This window comes from Manis pentadactyla, chromosome 13, assembly GCF_030020395.1.
Source record: "Manis pentadactyla isolate mManPen7 chromosome 13, mManPen7.hap1, whole genome shotgun sequence".
Taxonomy (NCBI): Eukaryota; Metazoa; Chordata; class Mammalia; order Pholidota; family Manidae; genus Manis; species Manis pentadactyla.
Window position 1 is genome coordinate 90,997,342 of NC_080031.1, and position 24,728 is coordinate 91,022,069.

The 24,728-nt window shown below is 42.3% G+C and overlaps 1 protein-coding gene across 1 annotated transcript; it reads left to right on the forward strand.

Moving 5' to 3' along the window:
• Positions 1 to 389: 389 nt before the first annotated feature.
• Positions 390 to 19,672, forward strand: LOC130680279 (uncharacterized). The gene is made up of 4 exons (XM_057490524.1): positions 390 to 401; positions 541 to 918; positions 6,239 to 6,360; positions 19,394 to 19,672. Exons 1-4 carry the CDS (start codon positions 390 to 392, stop codon positions 19,482 to 19,484), a joined length of 603 nt encoding a protein of 200 aa, XP_057346507.1. The 3' UTR covers positions 19,485 to 19,672.
• Positions 19,673 to 24,728: the final 5,056 nt, after the last annotated feature.

Genomic DNA, 24,728 nt, shown 5'->3' on the forward strand with positions numbered 1-24,728 from the left:
AGAACTCAATATTGATTGAATGAATTGGTTCCTTTAGAGGAGGAGAAGGCAGTGCACCTAGAAACCAGACGAATTGTCACTGGCTGCCTGTGCCTAAACTGGAGGAGTCATCTACGGCTTTGTTCCAGAATCCCAACACAGTATCTTTAGAATCTCTCTCCTCAATGCCCAGGTCCTAGGACTGCAATGTGGCGTTCCTGCCCCTGGTGTCTGATAGTGCGGGGCGTGTCCTGTTAAACGTCTTTGAAAATGTGAACTGTAGTTTATTGTTCAAGACCATCAATAAATGCTTTTTCATTTATACTCAGTTTCACCAGCACTTAGTTCCATTATGTAAAATATGTCTATATCCCTAGATAGATGTAGATATAGATATATCTATATTTGTCATGAATAAAAAAGTATGACAATGAAAGACTACTCATTTTCTTGGCGAATAGGGGAAGAGCGGTAGGAGAGGCGGGTAGAAAGATTTTGCCCAGTGATAGTAGATAAGTGCACGGAAAAAGGTTACACAAACCTTTCGGTGACTCTCGGCAGAGTCGAGCCCAGGCCCGCTGCCCACCTCGCTCTCCCGCCCCGCCCACGGGCCTCGCCCAGCCTGACCTCCGCCCCTTGGCCCCGCCCCTCCGCCCTGCCTCGAGCCTAGGCCCCGCCCCACGCTCCGGCCCCGCCCCGCATCCCGGCCGTGCGCTGCATCCCCGCCGAGCTCAGCTGCTTCGGGAACCGTTCCCAGAGCTCCTGAGGCCCGAAATCCCAGGCCTGGGTGGCCACTGCAGCCGGGCGGCTCGGAGGGGAAAGATGGCCGCCCTGACGACGGTCGTGGTGGCGGCGGCTGCCACCGCAGTAGCCGGGGCTGTGGCGGGGGCGGGCGCGGCCACCGGGACCAGCGTGGGAGCAGCGCCGGTGCTGCAACAGGTAAATTGAGGAGGCCCCGGAGCCTCGCGGGTGGCGGGCATGGGCCCGAGGGAGCTGCAGGCTCTGGAGGCGGGACCGGGTTCCCGGGCCTCGCTGAACAGGTGTCCTCTGCCGTACAGTCCCAGAGGCGGGAGACGCGGGGCTTGCCTCCCTGTGCTCCAGGCCTGGCAAACGCCGGGTGTTGAGCTTTGTTGGTCTGCACAGACGTTTAACTGCTTTTACAGAGCCAGCTCCATGTGGTTTCGGAGTCGAGAAGAGCGGGGTGGAAACCCTGGCTCTGCCGCCACCTAGCCGTGCGATAGGAACGTAGCCTCTTTGCGACTCGGTTTCTTCTCTAACAATTGGAACTGGTAACGTGCACCTTCTCCAGCGGTAGATTGTGTGTCTGGGAAGCCTCTGGCATAGTGCTTGGTTGGAGAGAGATTCGGTGCCCAGTAATTGGTGGCTGCTCTATTATTGTACCTACGCTGGGAACACAAAGAAAAATAAATATGGGGTGGTTCCGAGGCAGATGTGTTTCCAAAGATCCGCTTAGGACCCCGTTCTCTGCAGTGAGGACCGTAGGATTCTCAAGGAGAATTGTTGGTCCAGTTGCTTAAGCCAAAGACTCGGAGTCCTCCCGTTATCTCAAGCCTGCACCCAAAGCATGAAATTTGCTGTGTATTCTACTTGAGTAGCTTTGCAGTTGCTATTCCCTCTGCTCGGAATGCCCTTCTCTGATGGTCCCATGGCCAGCACTGTCACCTGCTTCAGGTAAATGTTCAAATGCCTTCAGCTCAGTGATCTTTCCGTAACCTCCCCAAACTGAATCCTCTTACCCAGCACACCGTGTCCCCTTTTCTGGTTTTATTTTTCTCCATAGCACTTAAAACCATCTGATGTATTACATATTTTCTATGTATTTTTTTAAATTGTCTTTCTCCACCCCCCACCGACACCCCCATGGGAATGTAAGCTCTAGGAGGGCAGAAACTTTTGGAAGTTTACTTCACCATTGTAATCCCAGCTGTAAGAACTGTACCTCTTTAGTTGTGGAACATAGTAGGGACTCACTAAATATTTGTAGATCAGTCCAAACCTGAAGGAAGGCTGTTTTGAGCTGAGGACAGATTCCATCTTTTTATTCATTTAAGGAAATATAGTGGTCTTGTGTCCTTATTTGTATAAGTTCAGGAAATTTCACCTCAGGCAAATGTTCTCACATCCTCTATAATTCTCTTTATTATTCTAACTCTGGCCTACATGTCTCAGGAAAAATATATTAAAAAGTATTATGTATCAAGTATTTGTTTAATAATTTTAAAATATTTTAAATGTATGATCCATCTTGATGTATTAATGTATTACTACATTAATGATGTATCAGCCATCTTGCTGGCTTTCTCCATGAAACCTTTCTGGCTTACTCTAGTTCAAAGTGATTTCTTCTCTAAATTCTTGTAACTATGTTTTACCTCCTGACTTGCATTTTCACAGGTTGCCTAACACTCCACCAAAGTGATTCTCAGAAGTTTGCCTTTCCAGGGGTTGGATCAGAATCACCTGTGGAGCTCTTTCAACTATTTTCTAATGTTCCCAACATTTAGCATGTCTGGACACATTTTTGGTTGTCCTGACGCAGGGGAGGATTGTGTGCGCTACTAGCATCTAGTGGGTAGGGGCCAAAGGACAGCTCCCCCAACAAACGTTATCTGGTCCAAAATGTTAGTGGTTAGCGCTGATATTGAAACACCCCGCCGCATGCTTTCTCACCACTGCAGGGAAGGCGGTGCCTCACAGTTAATCACAGCAGTAATGGGGCTGAATTCCTCAAGGGTGTTTGGGTTTTAAAAGAATAATTGGAAAAGAGCTGTTCCATATTGTGAGGCTTCTGAGGCATTTAACTGTGTTATCTATCTCCTCTGTATTTTGGTCAGCATACCACGTAACGTGCCTATACACTCAAATTCTATGGCCTAACATTGAACTTGAGTATTTGTCGTAGGATTAAATGAATGAATGTTCCTACTGACTCTGACAGTGAAACTAATGTTTTCTTGAGAAGAAATAAATGATACGAAAGATGTCCACCAAAATATCTGAAATTCCTGTATTAGTCTGTTAGGGCTTCCATAACCAAATACCACAGATTGGGAGCTTAAACAACAGCAATCTATTTTTTCACAGTTCTGGAACTGGAAGGCCAAGATCAGTGCCATCAGGGTTGGTGTTTGCTGTGACCTCTCTTCCTAGCTTGTAGAAGCCACCTTCCTATGGGCTCTCATAGCCCTTTCTCTGCACACAGGCAGAGCGAGCGAGCGAGTGAGCGAGCAAGAACTCTGGTGTCTTTCTCTTCTGAGGATGGGTTCTATTGGATTAGAAACTCACCCTTATGACTTCTGACTTCATTGAACCTTAATTACCTCCTTAAAGGCCCAGTCACCAAAGGGAGCTAGAGCTTCAACATGTGAATTTTTGGAGGACATAATTTAGTCCATACAATTCCCTTAAGTTATTTTGGAGTTACTATCTTTGAAATTTTAGAGGCATTTTATATTGTTTTATTCTACAGTTCTCCTTAGAGCGTGGGATCCCACACATTTCTTAACCCATTATGAAAAGTAATAGTGTACCCCATCTGTTCTGTAATATTTGTATATTTGTTCATAAGCCCCCTCACCATTACCTTCTAAAACTGAAGTCCGCAAATCTCTTTATCTTCCTCTCAAATGCCATTTCCCTGTTGATCATTTTAATTGTTGAATTATGACTTTCTTGAAATATCTCTAACTAATGTCTGTCCCAGATTTGTACCAGGAATAGGGCTCTGTCACCTGTCTTGTGACCTAGTCTAGTGAGCCTCGCTCTGATGGCCTAAATTTTAAGGCCCTTGGCTGCCTGCAAGAGTCCTTTAGTAATAACTAAATTCTTTCGCTGACTCTAAATGATTTGTCAAAATGGATTTCCTCTAGATCATACACCTGCATCAGGTTGTAATTCTGTCCAGATGTGGTAGGTTGAATGATGGCCCCCAAGGATATTCACATTCTGATCCCCAGTACCTTTGACTATGTGACCTTACTTGGTATAAGGGACTTTGCAGGTGTGATTTAATTAAGCATCTTGAGATGGGGAGATTATCCTGGATTATCTGGGTGGGCCCACTGTATTCACAAAGGTCATTCTAAGAGGACGGCAGAAAGATCAGAGCCAACAGTAGGTAAGAGATGTGATGGTGGAAGCCAGGAGGATCGAGTGATGTGAGGAAAGGCCCATAAGCCAAGGAATGAAGGTGAGTGACTTCTAAAAACTTGAGAAAAGGAAGGAAGTAGATTCTCCCCTCAAGCCTCCAGAAGGAACACAAAACTGCATTCCTTCTCTGACTCTAAACGATTTCATTTAGAGTCAGAGAAGGAATGTAGTTACTACTGAAGGATACTTGCAGGCAGCCAAGGGCTTTAAAATTTAGGCCATCAGAGCAAGGCTCACTAGACTAGGTCACAAGACAGATGACAGAGCCCTATTCCTGGTACAAATCTGGGACAAATCAATACCTTAATTTTAGGGAAAAAACATAGAATAAATTTATGTCATTTAAGCCAGTGAAGTTGTGGTCGCCTTGTGATCCAGAAATTCCCCCACCAGGTGTACAAGGACAATTGAAAACACATATTCACACCAAAACTTGCACACAAATGCTCATACTAGCATTATTCATATTGGCCGATAGTGGAAATAAACCTATTGTCCATCAACTGATGATGGATAAACAAAATGTAGTATGTGAATTAGATATCCATTTGAAAAGTATTTCCTAAATTCACTATATTCTTGCTTGCTCCTAGAAATGCAAAGCCTCGTTTTCCTTTTCCCTCATCCCCGACATCAGTCTGTCAACAGTACCTCTTGGTTATACCTCCGAAGTGCAATTAGTCCCTTTACTTCTTTTAATCTGCACATTACCCCCGTAGTCCTAGACAGCATCATGCCTTGTCTGATGGCTGCACCAGCTACTTCATCAGTCCTTCTGCTTCCAGTCTTGCTTCGCCTCCTCCCACACCTCCCATCAATTTATTCTTCAAGAAATAGCATGGAAAAGTTTCTTTAACAATTTAATGTGTCACGGCATTCCCCTGCTCAAAAACATCTAGTAAAATCCCAACTCCCTAAGTGACTTAAAATGCCAGTATGATATGATAGGCCTCTCTGCTTTTGTCTTCTACCAAGCGCCCCTCCTTTACTAACTTCATGTGACAGTTGTCTTTTCTCTGCTTGAACTACCAGGGTCTTCTCTGCTTTTGCACATTCTGGTTCCTCTGCCTGGGATGCTCTTCCCCACTGCTTTTGGCTTGGATGGCTGCATTCTTCCTTGAATGTGGAGAAGAACTGTAGAGATGACTGAGAGATCTCTGAAATAAAAGGGTTTATTGAGACTTCTCAGGTGCAGCCAGAAAATGGACTGTGTCCTGGAACAGGAAGTTTCTGCTTCACCAGCAGCAAGGCCAGTTAACAGAAACAACTTGTCTGCCAGACTCAAGAAACGGGCACATTTATGAAGGGTCTCAAGGCTAGAAAGTTCTCTAAATTCACACTGCTTACAGATAAAGAAGGTGGGCTAGTGGGAAGCAGGGAAAGCCCGGGGATAGGTGGTCAGTCCATAAAAAAGGCCCCTGGATTGAGTGTTGATGATGGTCAGACACTGGTCACACACAAGGGGATGCCGTGTTCAGGGGACCTTCTAGATAATTGTTTAAATGACTTCATTAACTGTAGGAATGGCAGTTGCTGGTTACCTACAGCCTTTGGCTGTAGTGATTACTTTCCCTTGAGTCACTCATTCTCCAACCTTATGTCACTTAATTTTAGGACATTTCAGAACTTTTCCTGATCAATGTCATCCCCTCAAATAGAACTTCTGCAGCCCTTCTAAGAAACACAACCCTTTGCCCCATTATCTCCATCTCAGCATGTTTGCTTAATAGTGCTTATCGCAGTTGCGTTTTTGTTGTTACTTGTTTACTCTTTTTAAATCTCTTACCCTCCCTCCCTTGAAGGCCGGGACCATATTTTTTGTGGCTCATCATTGTTGAGAGGCTGACTGAGTGAATTAGATCTTTTTGTAAAAATCCTGGAGACTTAACATTTCTTGCTCAATAATTTAGCATTTCAAGATAGATATTCCTTGTTCCACATAAGGTATTTTTAAAAATTAGGTAAGGTTGGCCACAAAATCGTCTTCCAAGAAACTCCATTATTGACATTTTATCTCTGAAAACATTTCCACCTTTATCTCTTACAATACTTATTATCGATGGTAAATTAATTTTTGTTCTCTATGCAGAACAATGGCTGCTGTGGTGCTTCAGGGGGTATTCGTCCTTTTCACCTTCAAAACTGGAAGCAGAAAGCTAGTCAGACTAAGAAAGCAGAATTCATACGCACAGCAGAAAAATTAAAAAATCAGTAAGTATAAGAACATTATCTTCAAATAACATTATTAGTCATTTTATTATAGACAGTAGACGTCAATTCTACTCCACCCTACCCAGTCCCACATTAAGCTACAAAATTCTAGTTGTTAGTCTTTCAAATATAAAGAGAAGAAATGTGGGAGGTACGAAACTGACAAACAATAATAGACTTTAATATAAAGGTAATTTTAAGTAGAGTTATTTCAATTTATATTTATTTATTTTGGCCATTTTGAATCAGCATATTTCAAAGGAAATAAACAGTTGTCTCCTTAGGTCTCATGTATCAAGTAACAGATTGGATGTGTTTTCATTTATCAGGGTAAGCACTTGGTAAATAATTTTTGAGTGAGTGAATAGTTAGCGAAAAGTCTGTACCCTCAAGTTATTTTTTTTGAAATGGCTTTTAATTGGTCTCCCTCCTTTGGTCTTTGCCCCTTTCATATCCATCCTGCACATGATGGCTGAACTAATTGAGAAATTGCCATTTATTTTCATTTTTACTGTTTGTGTATTTTTTTTCTTTCAATAACCAGTGGTACTTTCTGAGTGTTCAGCATTGTCGGCAGCACCATGTGATAAATACAATGAAGAATGATAACAAGAATTAATTAGAACTCATAGCACCCAACCCTATCCTGCAGTTGAGAGCTTTCTAACAACTGCGTTGGATCGCACAGTCTAGTTTGCTCTAGAATCCAAGAGAAAAGAAGCCTATTGTGAGGAACGGTCTCGACCAGAATCAGTGGCAGTTCTCTGTTTAGAAATCCTGCAATATTGAAAAGTTATACCATACTGTAGCTTTGGAGATTTATATAATACTTTTATTTATATAATAAATATATTTTATAATCACTGCATTTATATAATACTTATATTTTTAATACTCAGAATTTGAGAATTACAATTTTGCTTTCTTTGACTTCCAAAGTACATTACCTTAGATAGAATTGGAGTTTATGTTAGAGGCTCTGGTTTGTGTTTCTCTCTAGATAGGGTAATCTACCAAGTGGTCAGTGTCTCTATATATTTATTAAACCAGTCAGTTATGCCAGTATAGATGCTTTGTCGCCAAGGATGTGTTTACAGCTTTGGTTAGGCTTTCTGCACCTGTTACAAGGCTTTGAAAAAACTAATTGAAAGAGTATTAGAAAAATCCAGTGGAAGAATGTGTCTGTCCAACAATTTTCATTGACTGCAAAGAACAAACACAATTTGTAGTATAATTCTGTTTTATTTCCAGAATAGGTAATATATTCACATGGTCAAAATCAATATATATCAAAGGGTACACAGTGAAAGGTCTCTGTTTCACCCCTGACTCCAGCCACTCGCTTCCTCTCCTCTAACACAACCACTATCTTTAGTTTCTTAAGTATCCTTCCACAGATATTTTATGTGCTTATAAGGAAGTAAAAATACATATTCAGATTTTTCCTTTTTTATATAAATGATAGCATACTGTACACACCATTCTGCATCTTGTTTTAACTTAAGAGTATATTGTAGATACCAAGAAATTGTTGATTTTGTCAGGCATGATACGGCATTATGGTTAAAGCCAATTTAGAGATGAAAAATTACATAATGTAGTGGATTTATGTCAGAATACTTAAGCAAAAAGAAAAAAGAGAGGGAGGGAGGAAGGAAAGATAGAGTAAGGAAGAATGAAAGAAAAAGGAAAGGAGGGAAGGAAGGGAAGAAAGAAGGAAGGTTGGCTGGTCAATTTACTATTCTCTACTTTTGGTTGTATCTTAATACTTTCACATAAAATCTTTATTAGAAAAACAGTGTTCTTGGAGATCTTCCCGTATCAGAAGAGAACACGTACTGCTACATTGTATTCCAGGGTGTGAATGTGTCATAATTAACCTGCCCCATAGCTGTGGTTATATAGGTTATATTCAGTCTTTTGTTTGAACAAAGAATGCTGAAATTAATTGCAGTATCTATGTAAGTCCACATCACTTTGCATATATGTAAGTTTGTCTTCAGGAAAAATTCCTACAGGGAGAAATGCTTGGTCTAAGGCATATCAGTTTGCAGGTGTGATAAATATTGCTAAGTTGTCCTCTACAGGCAATTTGCAGTTCCACCAACAATGTATGAGACGACCTACTTCCCGACAGTTTCATCAACAGAATGTACTATGTAAACTTGTGACTTTCTGCCTATCTGATAGGCGTGTAAATGTTATTGTGGTATAGTGGTAGTGTGCATTTCTGCTGTTATGGTAATGTCGAGCATCTTTGTATAGGTTTGGTAATTTGTCTCCATTAGTACATTCTGGATGCTTTATAGGTTAATATTTCTAATCCAGGAATGGCAAAATAATTTTCTGTCATAGAATTTCCTTTCCATGGCAGACATTTCTATTTGAAGCCTATATGGGCTTCTGAGTCCTCAGCACAGGACTCCAGCCACCCTCAATCCATTAGAACTGACTTGTACACTGAAATCTATTTGACATCTCTTATTCCATCCATTGCTTCCTCTCCCAAACCCACCTACAAGGTTATGATCTCCTCAGCCTTTGGGGCAGCCAAGTAGGGCCTACGGCATTCTCATCTTTTTACCCCACTGGATCTTATAAATACTAAAGTGTTCCCTATGTGTGGCAAAGTAAAGAATATTGGAAAACTGTACCTTAGATAGTTACGCTTCAGGTTGTATGAAATTATGTCAATGGTCAGAGATTGTCCACCACTCATTTAATCCAGGATTAGTGGTGAAGAATCCATATTAATTTCTACCTTCTGGGAGAAAGAAAACAGATGTTGAGAAAATAAATTTCTTTTGTCTAACCTTAAAAGTTTCTTGATGGTATTTGTTTTCTTTGACCCCAGGGTTCAAACTAACATTAGAACTCGGTACTGGTATATGGACTAAATCCAAGAAGCAAAGATGAGAAAAAAAAAGGCTTTGAAGCAAATATACTAAAATCATCCCAGTCTCTGTAGATGGTGTTTGCCTCTTGAAGTTTTAGTTTTATTAATAATATTAATCACTTGCATTTCCATAGTACTTTTTTACTGTATAAAGAACTCTCACATACACTATTTCATATAATGTTGATCACAGCCCTGTTAATATTCACATTTTGGTAATGAGGAAGGTCCTACCAGGGGAACTTAAGTTTTTAAATCACCTACCAAAGATAACATGGATAAATATTTGAGTCAAAGCATAGAGCTGAATGGATTCATTTGAGAACATTTTGGCAGATCACTTAACTTATCAAGGACTTCCACGTGCCCTGGATATGGCACTTGTAATGCTGTTTGTAGTATCCTCCGCCATCCCATTAGTTTTCCATGGACATAGGAGATAGGAATAGATGGGGAAGTAGAACTACAGCTGGTCCCACATCTCAGTTTTGCTGTCACTTCCAGGTGTTGTCTGGCTTCCTTGGTCCATGTAAGAGCTCCTGCAGAAGTGGAAATGTCTCTTAGACACTTGCTCCAACAGCCTTTAATTCACCTTAAGAAATTAGGACTAAGGATTAAACAAGATGGCAGCGTGAGAATGAGGCAGAAACCTCCTCTCAAAACAACATATAACACAAAAATGCAGTAAATACAACGAATCCTGGAAGACTGACTGGAAATAAGGCTGCAACAGATGGCCTACAACTGGGGAAAAGAGAAGACCTCAGAGAAAAGGGTAAAGTACCAAAGCCACAATCCAGCAGGACATAAGCCCTCCCCCGACCCAAGCTCACTGGCAGGAGGAAGAGAAATGGAGCAGGGAGGGAGTAGAAGCCCAGGACTGCTAAATACCCACCCCTGAAGATTGACCCTGGGAGCACAAACCCACATTATGTGGTGCTCTGGAGACGAGAAGGGTTGGAAAGAAAAGACAGGAAGAATACTTGGAGAGATTGAGACTCCCGCTGCTTATGGAGAACATGTACCCATAACAGGCCACTCTAGGACAAAAGAAAGTTGGGCATTTTGAAAAAATTCACAACAGAGAGTGGGCTGCTAAAGGGGCAAGGATTACACAGAGCCTGCTGCTCAGGAGAAAGCACAGGTGGAAAAAATCATCCCAGCACACATAGCCCAGCAGGTTGGGAACTATCAGAAGCTTCATGCAGTCCACCTCCCTGGTTGGCAGTGCTGCACTGAGGCCCCCAGTGTGATATGCTGCTTGACACTCCTTCCTCCTGGTGCTGGTTCATAAACCTGCAGCCCCCGCCATCATGCCAGGCCAGCCAGAGGGCAGCCCCACCTGGGAAACTATAGGGGCATAGCACAGAGGCTCCTGCCTGTGTGCTCAGCCCACTGGCCCTGGCAGAGGAGGCAGGCACTGCAGCAGGGAAGCAGGAAAGACCTCTTTCCTCCCGGCAGGCACTGGGACCAGTCGTCTGTGACCTCTGCCATCACTCCAGGTGCTGCACAGCTCCAGGGAGTAGTTTCTGGGCACTAGAGGGCACAAACTACACAAAGTTATTATTCCAAGTTATTCATAGAAATATGAAGTGGGAAAGAACCTTATGCAACCCAAAATTCCTCAAACACCAGAAAGAGAACTTAGTGAAACTGAAATCACCAATCTTCTTGATAAAGATTCCAAAATTAAAAACATACTCATGAAGCTACAGAAAAATATTCGTGATCTCAGAGACAACATCAAGAAAGAGATAGAAACTTTGAAAAATACAGTATCTGAAATGAAACATACAATGGAGGGTTTAAAAGCAGATTAGAAGAGGTAGAGGAGATAGTAAATGGAATAGAAAGAAACTGAGGCACAGAGAGAAAAAAGGATCTCTGAGAATAAGAGAATAATACAACAACTTTGCAGCCAATCCAAACAGAACAATATTTGTATTATAAGGGTACCAGAAGAAGAAGAAGAAAGAAAAAGAGACAGAAAGTCTCTTTGAGGGAATAATAGCTGAAAACTTACCCAATCTGGGGAAGGAAATTATCTCTCAGTCCATGGAAGTCCATAGATCTCCCAACACAAGTGACCCAGGGAAGACACCAAGACATATAATAACTGGAATGCCAAAGATCAAGGATAAGGAGAGAGTATTAAAAGTAGCCAGAGAAGAAAAAAGATCACATACAAAGGGAAACCGATCAGACTATCATCACACTTGTCAGTAGAAATCTTACAGGCCAGAGGGAGTGCATAATGTATTCAGTGCAATGAAACAGAAGGGCCTTGAGCCAAGAATACTGTACCTGGTAAGATTATCATTTAAATTGGAAGCAGGGATTAAACAATTTCCAGATAAGTAAAAGTTGAGGAAATTTACCTCCCACAAACCATCTCTACAGTATATTTTGGAGGGACTGCTCTAGTTGGAAGCATGCCTAAGGCTGAATAGCAGTCACCAGAGAAGATAAAACCACAGTAAAGGAGGTAGACAAATTAATTACTAAGCTAATGCAAAATTAAACCAACTAACCACAATGTCATTCAAGGGACACACAAAGAGTACTGAATATGACACCTAATACATAAAGAGTGGAGGAGGAAGAAAAAGAAGGGAGGGGAAAAAATGAACCTTTAGACTGTGTTTGAAATAGCATACTAAGTGAGTTAAGTTAGAAGGTGAGATAGTAAAGAAGCTTCCTTGAACCTTTGATAACCACGAATCTAAAGACAACAATGGAAATAAGTACATATCTATCGATAATCACCCTAAGTGTAAATGGACTAAATGCATCAATCAAAAGACATAGAGTTACAGAATGGATAAAAACACAAGACCCATTTATACGCTGCCTACAGGAGACTTTGCAAACCCAAAGACATAAACAGATTGAAAGGGAAGGGATAGAAAAAGATATTTCATGCAAATAATAGGGGGAGAAAAGCAGGAGTTGCAGTATTTGTATCAGATAAAATAGACTTCAAAACAAAGTAACAAGAGATAAAGAAGGTCAGTCCAACAAGAGGATATAGCCATTATAAATATCTATGTACCTAACATAGGAGCACCCAAATATGTGAAATAAATACTAATAGAATTAAAGGGGGAAACAGAATGCAATGCTTTCATTTTAGGATATTTCAACACAATACTCACTCCAAAGGACAAATCAATGAGACAGGAAATAAATAAAGAGACAGAGGCACTAAACAACACTTTAGAACATATGGACCTAATAGACATCTACAGAACACTCCATCCAAAAAAAGCAGAATACAGATTATTCTCAAGTGCACATGGATCATTTTCCAGAATAGATCATATACTAGGCCACAAAAAGAGCCTCAGTAAATTCAGAAGGATTGAAATTATACCAACCAACTTCTCAGACCACAAAAGCATGAAAGTTTATCTAGAAATAAACTGTGCTAAAAAAACAAAAAATCCCACAAACACATGGAGGCTTAACAACATGTTACTAAATAAAAAATGGATCAATGACCAAATAAAAACAGAGATCAAGCAGTATATGGAGATGAATGAAAATAGCAGCTCATCACCCCAATTCTGTGGGAAGCAGTGAAGGCAGTTCTAAGAGGAAAGTATATAGCAATACAGGCTTACCCCAGGAAAGAAGAACAATCCCAAATGAACAGTCTAAACTCACAATTAATGAACTAGAAAAAGAAGAACAAATAATGCCCAAAGTCAGTAGAAGGAGAGATATAATAAAGATCAAAGAAGAAATAAATAAAATTGAGAAAACTATAACAATAGAAAGAATTAATGAAACCAGGAGCTGGTTCTTTGAGAAATAAACAAAATAGATAAACCTCAAGCCAGACTTATCAATAAAAAAAGAGGGTCTACACACATAAACAGAATCAGAAATGAGAAAGGAAAAATCACTATGGACACCACATAAATACAAAGAATTATTAGAGAATACTATGAGAAATTATATGCTAACAAATCAGATAACCTAGAAGAAATGGATAACTTTCTAGAAAAATACAACCTTCTAAGACTGACCCAGGAAGAAACAGAATTCAGAACAAACCAATTATCAGCAATGAAATTGAATTGATAATCAAAAAACTACCTAAGAACCAATCCCTGGACCAGATGGCTTCACCACTGAATTTTATAAAACATTTAGAGAAGACCTAATAATACCCACCATCCTTAAAGTTTTCCAAAAAGTAGAAGAGGAGGGAATACTTCCAAGCTCATTCTATGAGGCCAGCATCACTCTAATACCAAAACCAGGCAAACACACCACAAAGAAAAAGAAAATTACAGACCAATACCCCTGATGAATATAGATGCAAAAATACTCAAAAAAAATATTAGCAAACTGAATTCAAAAATACATGAAAAAGATCATCCATCAGGATCAAGTGGGATTTATTCCAGGAATGCAAAGATGGTGCAATATTCAAAAGTCCACCAACATCATACACCACAGCAACAAAAGAAGGACAAAAATCACATGATCATCTCCATAGATGCTGAAAAAGAATTTGACAAAATACAACATCCATTCATGATAAAAAAAAAACTCTCAACAAAATGGGTATACATGGAAAGTACCTCAACATAATAAAGGTCATATATGACAAACCTGCAACCAACATCATACTTAACAGCAAAAAGCTGAAAGCTTTTCCTCTAAGACTGGGAACAAGACAAGGATGCCCACTTTCCCCACTTTTATTCAACATAGTACTGGAGGTCCTAGCCATGGCAATCAGACAATACAAAGAAATAAAAGGCATGCAGACTGGTAAGGGAGAAGTTAAACTGTCACTGTTTGCAGATGACATGATATTATACATAAAAGCCCTATAGAATCCACCCCAAAACTACAAAAACTAAAACTGAATTCAGCAAAGTTGCAGGATACAAAATTAATACACAGAAATCTGTGGCATTCCTGTATACTAATGATGAACTAGCAGAAAAAGAAGTCAGGAAAACAACTCACTTACAATTGCATCAAAAAGAATAAAATACCTTGGAATAAACCTAATGAAGGAAGTGAAAGACCTATACTCTGAAAACTACAAGACACTCATGAGAGAAATTAAAGAAGACACCAGTAAATGGAAATCTATCCCGTGCTCATGGATAGGAAGAATTAACATTGTCAAAGTGACCATCCTGTCTAAAGTAATCTACAGATTTAATGTAATCCCTATCAAACTACCAACAGCATTCTTCAACAAACTAGAACAAATAGTTCTACAATTCATATGGAACCACAAAAAATACCTAATACCCAAAGCAATCCTGAGATAAAGCTGGGGGAATTACACTCCCCAACTTCAAGCTCTACTACAAAACCACAATAATCAAAACAACTTGGTACTGGCACAAGAACAGACCATAGATCAGTGGAACATAATAGAGAGTCCTGATATATACCCAAACATGTATGACCAATTAATATATGATAAAGGAGCCATGGACATACAAGGGGGAAATGACAGCCTCTACAACAACTGGTGTTGGCAGAACTGGACAGCTACATGTAAGAGAATGAAACTGGATTATTGTCTAACTCCATACACAAGAATAAACTCAAAATGGATCAAAGACCTGGATGTAAGTCATGAAAACATAAAACTCTTAGAAGAAAACATAGGCAAAAATCTCTTAAATATAAGAATGAGCAACATTTTCCTGGATGCATTTCCTTGGGCTAGGAAAACAAAATAAAAATGAACAAGTGGGACTACATCAAACTAAAAAGCTTCTGTACAGCAAAGGACATCATCAGTAGAACAAAAAGGCATCCTAGAGTATGGGAGAATATATTTGCAAATGACGTATCCAATAAGGAGGTAACATCCAATATATATAAAGAACTTACACACTCAACACCCAAAAAGCAAATAACCCAATTAGAATATGGGTGGAGGATATGAACAGACAATTCTCCAAAGAAGAAATTCAGATGGCAAACAGGCACATGAAAAGATGTTCCACATCACTAATTATTAGGGAAACGCAAATTAAAACCACAATGAGATATTGTCTCACACCAGTTAGGATGGCTAACATCCAAAAGACAAGGAGCAACAAATGCTGGAGAGGATGTGGAGAAAGGGGAACCCTCTTATACTGTTGGTGGGAATATAAATTGGTTCAACCATTGTGGAAAGCAGTATGGAGGTTCCTCAGAAAACTGAAAATAAAAATACCATTTGACCCAGAAATTCCACTCCTAGGAATTTACCCTAAGGAAACAAGATCCCAAATTCCAAAAGACATATGCACCCCTGTGTTTATTGCAGCACTATTTATAATAGCCAAGATATGGAAACAACCTAAGTGTCCATCAGTAGATGAATGGATAAAGCAGAGGTGTTATATATACACAATGGAATATTATTCATCCATAAGAAGAAAACAAATTCCACCATTTGTGACAACATGGGTGTATCTAGAGGGTATTATGCTCAGTGAAATAAGCCAGGCGGAGAAAGACAAGTGCCAAATGATTTCACTCATCTGTGGAGTATAGCAACAAAGCAAAACTGAAGAAACAAAACAACAGCAGACTCACAGACTCCAAGAAGGGACTAGCGGTTACCAAAGGGGAGGGGCTGGGGAAGGAGGGAGAAGGGGATTAAGGGGCATTATGATCAGCACACCTAAGGTAGGGGGGGGGTCAAAGGGAAGGCAGTAAGACAAGTAATGACTCTATAGCATCTTACTGATGGACAGTGACTGCAGTGGGGTATGGGGGGGACTTGATAATATGGGTGAATGTAGTAACCACAATGTTGCTCATGTAAAACATTTATGAGATTGTACATCAATGATACCCTAATTTAAAAAAAGGAAAAATAAAAAGAAATTAGCACTAGACAATCTCTCCTCCTCAGGTCCCTCTGGTTCAAAGATTTTGTGCTAAATAACTGCCATCCGTGGGGCTTGTACAGTCAACTCTGTAAGCACGCTGTTCTTAATGGTTTGGGGAGGACTGGGTTTCCATTCTAGTTCTCTGGCCGGCTCAAGACCAGACGTACCTGTTCTTTCAAAGGGTGCTTGCTTTCCTGACATGCACTTAGCAGGTGGAAGGGTACCTTCCTTCAGATTCCCTAGTAAAATAGCAGCCAGAGATGTAGTAAAAACGAGATGAGATGACCCACTCTGAGCACCAATATCTCACATGGTGGGGATGGGAGATCCCTGGGGCAGCCATGAGGGTCTGCCAGCAGCACGCCTGCTTCTGCTGGGCACTGGTCCTCACAGGGTGGAGCTCATGTAAGACTCGGTCATAGCAGCCGGGCTCTCCCTGCTGGGACAGTTCACAGGACACAGGATTAGCCCAGCCAATTTCTGGAAAATCAGTGCCCAGGTCTATTTCTGGAAATCAGGAAGTTCAGCTGAAGGGTAGCCACCAGGAAAATAATCATTTTCTCCATTGAAAGGATCCCAGAGATAGAGACTCCTCAGCAGAACATTATTTGGGGAGACCATTTTGTACAGAGAAGCCAAGGGCATTGGTGGTCAGAGCAGGGGAAGCAAGCAGAGAGACTGAACAAACTTGGAAGCAGCTCTCTTCCTCTTCATCTCATGCCTCCCTTTGGCTATTGCACAGATTCAGCCCCAGGATTTTAAAAGAATAATTTGTCCAGTAAGCCTGGTGAAGCAACACTGTGATTTTATCTTTTCCATCAACCTACACTTCCATTTGGATATGCTGTATATAGATAAGCACAGTAGATTCTAATTATTCAACATTCTGGGAATCTCTGTTAGCCCAAATCCCAGATCCCCATGCCAGGCTAGACATTTATCAATTTATCCTTGCATTCATGTTACAGGAAGTGTTATAGTTCATGTACTTACCTGTTTCACTAAGCAGTTGATTCCTTCAGGGCAGAAGGAAGTGATCATTTAATGTGGCTAATTAAGGAAAAATTACCTGAATGCACATGTCTTGGGTGGTGGTAATGGTAGTGTGTGTGTGTGTGTGTGTTTGCGTGTGTGTGTGTGTGTAATAGGTGCATGGAGTCAACTGAAAATGACAGTTTTGAAAGAGGATAGGTCCAAAACTAGGAAGAGTAAAGCCAAGCTGGGATCTAGGAATAGAAGGTTAAAACTAGCAAACAAGGCAGGATGGAAGCAGGGACGCTGAGGCACATAACAGAGACAAATCCAGAGGCTGGAAACAAATCAGGGGAGGGCTACCCTACAACAAGTAGGGATATAGAATGTGAACCAGGAAATGAAGCTTTGGTAGAACTCAGCCCCGAGGTTAGCAAAGAGAGGCCAGGCAGTTTCCATTTGTGCTATAGGCTAGGATTCTGTCACCCAAATACTTCATATCTTGATATCTGATATTATGTATTCAGGTGAGTACCCAACATTTTTGGAAGACACATTTGGAGACTGCTTTCAGAGGCAAGTTTTTGAGCAACACAAGAAAACATATACCATGAGCTCTTGATCAGTGTTTTGTTATTTTACCCCTTCTATTTAAGCAGAGGGGTGCAAGACCAAATTTGTGCCTGGTGGACGATGAGTGGGTTCCTGGGATGCACACTGGGAGGCCATCACAGTGGTCCAGGAAGAGATGAGGGTGGCCCAGACCAGGGTGTGTGGCTGGAGGTAAGGCGCATGGAGATGCAGAAAGGGAGCAGATTTGAGTACTAGTTGGACCACTGGTAGCAATTGGAAATGCCTACAAGTTTTATATGCATTTAAAATTTTCCATAATAAATTCCTTTTGATTGTAAGAAAAGGAGATCAAGAACTCCAGTAATTATGCTAGAGAACTACAAGTTAAAAGAGACTTACACATGTCTACGGACTGCAATGCAGGGGTCTTATTTAAGTTCTTTATTCAAGCAAATTGCTAATAACTTTGAGACTTAGAAAGTTGAACACTGACATTTTTGCATTAAGGAATTGCTATTTTCACACATGATAATAGCATTGTGGTATTTTTTAAGAGTTATCTTTTAGAGACATACACTGAGATAATTATAGTTGAAATCATATGACCGGAGTTTTCTCCAGAAAACACGGGAGAGTGGGAAGGAGTGTGCCGAACAGGAGCGGCTCTGAGTTGGTATTTGTTGAAGCTGGACGATGAGCTCGTGGGGGCTCCCTGTACACGGAGCCAAGACTTTCCTTGTGATGACAGCTGCTAGTGCCGTGTCCCAGAAACTCTTCAGAGCCACCTGTCTGCTCTGCTCATGGACACAAACATTCCTCTGGCTCTAGGATGGAGGTGTCCAAATGCCCACATTAATAAGACACAACAGAGCCACAGAAGGTAGGAGATTCACAGGATGTTTTGTTTGTTTTAAGTGTATATGTCCAGCTCTTTCTGCTAAAAACTGAAAAGAAGCAGCATTTTGGAATGTATCAAGATGAGTACAGGCAGACCTTGTTTTATTGTGGTTTGCCTTATTGCACTTTGCAGATATTGTGTTTTTTACAAATTGAAGGGGTGGCAACCCTCGGTCAAGCAAGTCTTTCAGAACCATTTTTCCAAAACCATTTGCTCCCTTCATGTCTCTGGGTCACATTTTGGTAATTCTCGCAATGCTTCAAACCATTTCCTTATTATGATATTGATCATGTTGGTCTGCAATCAGTGATTATGACTCACTGAAGGCTCAGGTGATGGTAAGCATTTTTTAGCAATGAAGTATTTTTTACTTAAGTTATACACATATTTTTTTTTAGTCATATGCTATTGCACACCTAATGGACTACAGTAGAGTGTGAACATAACTTTTATATGTACTGGGAAACCAAAACATTCATTTGACTCACTTTATTGCATTATTTGCTTTATGCAATGGTCTTGAAACAAACCCTCAAAATCTCCAAAGCGTACTGGTAATGATGTGTGGGAGAAGCTTGTTGCCCCACTTCTCTTTTCCTTCCCTAGAAGATGAACCCTACTTGTTTGGCAGGCTTCACTGCTGTGCAAATCCTCCCTAGCCTCCTGGTCACTAGGTGTGGCCATGTAATTTAGCTCTGGCCAATGAGATATAAGCAGAAGTGTTCTGTGGGACTTCCTGGAAGGCTCCACAGAGGAGCTGACCCATCTAGGAGGTGTGTCCACCTTCTCTTTTCCCTTCTCTTTTTCCTGCTGCCTGGAATGCAGATGTGAAGTGGAGAGCTCCAGTAACCGTGCAGGACCACGAGGTCACCTTGAAGATGGAAGCCACATATCTTGCATGGCAGGGCAAGAATGAAGGAGCCTAGGTCATTGATGGCTGTGAACTGCCTGTCTCTGGACTTACTTCACAAAGTGAGGATAGGCCGTCATGTGGTTAAGCCAAAACCACTTTAGGTTTTTAATTATATGCAAAGAGTCTTGATAATTGATACAGGTACCTGATTGTTTATTGTTAATAAATAAAGCACTATTTGGTATTATCCATTAAAAATTAAAGTGTACAGTCACTGATTCAGCATTTCCACTCAGAACTTCACCTGGTAGCTATACCAAGAAGAGTATTGTTTGCAGGAGCAAACACCGGACAACCTAAGCATGTGTGCACGGGGGCTTGATAAGTAACTGGGCCTTCAGTGGGCTCTCAGGCAGCCATTCAAACAGTGAGTAGATCTGTTCATGTTGCTGTGAAAAAGCCTCTGGTCTTATTATTAGGTGAAAACAGGTTAGGTATAAAAAAGCATGTGTAGTTTGATCTCTTCTGTTTGAATTTTTTAAAACACACACACATATACACTACATATATGTGTGTGTGTATGTATTTTTCTAGAAAGAAAACACCCGCTAACCAAGGAGAGGAAGGGCCAGGGGTTGGGTGTAGAGAGAGGCTTTACTGGTCACTGTGCATTTCGTACAGATCGACTTTTCCCTCCACTATGTGTCTTTCTCCATGTTAATGAAAAAAATTACTTCCAGTAGCACATACACGCTCAAAACCTGACTTTCTAAATTAATGGCACAAAGAACCTGCACTCCCTAAGTTTTCCTCAGTCTCACTGTCTTACAGTTTTCCACCCCGCTTCCTAGTCTGTACTAATGGCTGCAGGGAAGCTGTTGTCCCCGCCACTGAGGTCCCGTCCTCCCCTCCCTCTTCCTCCACCACCCTCTCTCTTCCATAAATGTGCCATGTTACCGACTCCCCAAGGGCATGGTCCTCCCAGGGCTCCTGCAGAGGGGCAGGGGAGACCAGAATCCCGGAGGAATGGTGAGCTGGCTCGGGACTCTGTCGGCCGGCCCTGGGGTGGATGGACAGATGCTCTGCCTGAATCAGGGTATCGGAGGCCTCCGAGCGGTTTTCCCCGGCGGCTTTGTGTCTTGAGGGTGAATGGGGACACATGCACTCACACAGGGGTTGGCGTGTGTCCGGGAGTCCGTGTGCTCAGGCTTCAAGGGAAGCCAAAGGTTTGTTTGGACTCCTTCCTGCAGCACGAGAGCTCTGCTTACAAGAGCAGGATGGGAACGCGGTGGGAAGAGAGCAGCAGGACAGCCACGTGCCACCAGGCAGATGGCAGAAGAGGTGACATTTGTTTCCAAGGATCGCAAGGCCCTGGGAAGCTCACAAGAGCAGCTCACAGGGCTCCTGAATTTTAGGATAGTTATTTCTAGGGGAAGTGAACTTAGTTGCTGACAACATATTTTAATGATAAAATCTGAACCTTGGGAAACTGTGGTCCAGAAAGGATTCCTGTAGGATGATCAAGAAAACTCATGTCTAAGGATTGGCGAGTTCCAGGGTTGATGCAGGATGGATTCTAACAAGATGAATATGAATTGATAAAGAGGTCAGAGAAATGAAGAGGAATAGGTGGGAGATACAGGGTTCTGGTTATAAAATACATGCCTGACTAAAACTGACTGAAAGACGAATTGTGGCTCATTGATCCGTGTAACTGGACAGTTCCAGGGGTGGGTTCAGGCACAGTCAGATCCAAGGCTTGCAGCTGTGCATGAAGGGCCTGGCGTGGCCGGTCTCTCAGCCTTGCTTTCCTCTGCCTACCACGGGCTCCATGTACCAGCTTAGTGACCCCGGGCCCAGACACTCCCTCTACAGTCTCAGCGCTGTGTGTGCTGATTTTCACTGGCCTAGTTTGGGACACAAGCCTGTCTCTAAACCAGTCCCCACCCCTGTGATCTTCCAGGCCCAGCTTGGTACCCAAGCCTGGAGCCAGAGTTATGCCCATACAGGGGTGGGGGTGCCAGGGGACCTTCAGAGGAAAATCGGTGTGTTGTTAAAGGGACCGGGAAGAGATAGTCAACTGACAATTAAATGTCTATTACACCAGTGTAGATTTAGGAGCTTCAAGTTTTCTCCAGTGGCATATGAAAGGGAGAAGGGGAACTACCAATACATGCCCAGTTTACGGTCCTTCTTTGAAATGTTGGAGATTAGAAGAGCCGGACCACATCCCAGGCTTTGGAGTTCACTCTGGAGTCTTTGTTTTTCTTGTGCTTATCTCAAATATTGGAGTTGAAAATAGTTTGGGACTAGAAAACAGACACCAGCTCCTAGTGGTATTCTCCAGGCCTACAAGGATTCCCAATCTAGGATTCCCCTCAGAAAGGTAAAATAATTCCAAAGTTTTCCTAGGGACTTTATAATTCTTCCCCCAAACCCAAGGGAGCCAGCCTTCTCCATTTTTTATTCCATTATCGCCTCTGTTTCTATAGACTCTTGGAGCAGCCAATAACTAGAGAGCTGGACCCACACTCAGGTGTCTGGGCCCCAAAATCAGCAGAGCTCTGCTGTGCATGAGTAGAAAGAGCCCCACAGTACACTGATGCCACCTTCTAGAAATGGGATGTTTGAGAGGAAATCTTGGTAAGACGAGATTTGCTGTCCCTCATTACACACAGATTGAATGGAGTATACAGAGACTTGGAGAACGTGGTGGAGAATGCTGGATCAGAAGGCAAATTCTGTGATCGGGCCAAGCAAGCAGAGAGGGAGGCGGCATTACCAGCCCTTTTCACCATCGCTGAAAATAAGAACTATGTGAAGACAAGGAGCTCACCTCAAAAACTGACAATTGCCAATTCTCTTTTTTGTTTGCTAGATAGAGCATATTCTCGAACTCTTCCTACAGGAAAGGCCTTCAGGCATAAGCCTATTTCCAAAAAGACCTCAATAAGGGAGAGTGGTATACTTTGGAAATGTGAAGAAAAAAAGAGCAAAGAGTCAATTGTGGCTACAGAAAATGCTCAGAAGTAATTGGTGGAGAAAATGCCAGACACAGTCCCTCTTGCAGTTGGGTTGCCACCTCTAAGCATGCTAGAAAAATTTTTTATTTTGAGCAGGAAAATGGTCTCTGATCATTGCTGATTCCTTTTCCCTTAGAAAGGTTCAGAAAATTTAGGCAAGACAAATCCTCTGCTCCCTTCTCAGTTCAAAAACATGATCCAAAAGGGAAGCAAAATCTGGAAATGTCAACAATGGTCACTCGGTTTATATCTGCTACCGCCACTTCATCACCTTCCTCAAGGGCCATACTGCCCACCATGCATCTGGACCAGGAATGGACCTTAACCAAGCCAGAAGTCATTAAATTACTCCTCAGAGGTTCTGCACTTGGAGATGCGATAGGAAGCAGATTCGTGAAGCATAGGCTCTGGCATAAGGGCACCAGCTACTGCAAACAGCCGCCCACAGGACGGAGCTGACGCACAACGTGTTTTACTTGGCCTGCAGGGTTTTAAATAGCAAATGATTGCCAACACTTAAAAACTGAAGAATTTCACATTTTACAGTGGGTGGGCTTCCAGAGCAAACTGCATGGATATTATGACTGTCTAAGAACAAACATGTTGATCAGAGAAGTCAGACTCGAGGTGCACTTAGGACTTTTTGGGCTTTTAGGACATGCAGTCAAAGATCACTGGAGCTCACAGCACACGTGTTCCTGTGAGGGGCCACCCAGGAGCACCAACAGGCATGTTCCAGATTCACCTGCTACCTGTGGGGTTCCAGGCAGAATAACTGAACAGCTTTTAGCAAACTTGTAAGAGACACGGTGAATGAAGAATTCTGATTATGTAAGTGGCCCAGAGTCCCCATCACTCCCCTTTGCTCCCAGGCCCTGAGCCTGAATGACACAAGCGATCTTCCATCTGGGACTGACTGTTTCATGTGTGTGAGCCCCACAAGTCCTGAAGCCCGGGAGCCTTGCACTAAATGAAGGAGGGCTTCTGAGGGGTGTTCCCTGCCCTACTGAGGTCCAGCTTATTAGCAATTCCTGAATCCCCAAGACTTTTTCATACCTAGAGCGAGCACTCTCCCTTCTCTCTGCTACCCCCACACAATACGCAATGTATTTGAGCAAATTTGAGTGGGTTTCAGACCTGGCTGCCAAAAAGAGCTCTCGATAGAATAGCTTCTGAGCATTAACCTCACAAAGGAAAGATGCCATCGGATGGGAACTTGACTGTGCACTTCATTCCCATGACCTCACCTGGAGCCACTGGCCCCTTTAAACAGGCCACCTTTCTTGGTAGCCTTAGAGCCCCATTGTGGACTCCATCAGGCCTCTCCCCTCCCCCAGCATCTGGGCACAGCTAACTCTACCAGAGAAGACATCAAGCTATAAATGGCTTTGTGTGTGTGTGCCCCCACATTCTCGTTCAAGTTGTCAACTTGTGGGTTTGGGAGATATTTTTAAATATTTGCATGTTTTTTGTTGAGGTGTGGTGACCTCACTCACTGGGTCTGTTCATAGACGCCAGGAGAGGAGAGGGTCCACGTTGTCAGTACTCAGACCCGAGCATTTTGGCTGGGAAACTCCTACCAAGGGAGTGGGTGTGCAGCCTGGTTTAAAGCTGTCTTTGCTCATTTCTGTGAGTCAGAGTCATGGGCTGTCTAAAATAGATGGTGAGCGTGGGCAGGGCAGTCCAAACACAATAGAAATTCGTCGAGTTTATTCCCAGGGAGAGTGGGTCCCCTCAGGGAGGCTCCACTTGGCTGTTGTAAGAGTTGGGTTGAGCTCGCAAACCTCCTGAGTTGACTGCTTTTGCTCAGCCCTGGTGATCCACATACGCAGCTGCATGCTTAGGAGGTGGGGTTACGTGGATTTTACCGCATGTCTGGATATTGAACACTATTTGCACTTCCCTGATAAACTGTACAGAATGGTGGTTACTTAAGAATGCTCACGCTTACTTACACAGCTCAAGGCTGAGACTCATTCTTCAGGAGTTTTGCATGTTTGGAGCGTGAGTTTGGAGATAAGGCCACCTCCTCTCCATGCACTTGTTCTCACAATGTTCATGTGAGCATTTACCCAACAGCTCATGATGATTGTAGGACCAAAGGCCAAGTTCTAAGTGCACTCACCAGGCTGTTCAGCTGTAGATCACAAAAGGGTGATCACATGACTGTTAGCAAATGCTCATGAGACACAAGGAAGGAAGCCTTCTGACTTGAATGGGGCACACGGTGCTGAACAGATCCAGGCAGCCCTCAGGCGTCATGCATCCCAGCATGGAATGGACA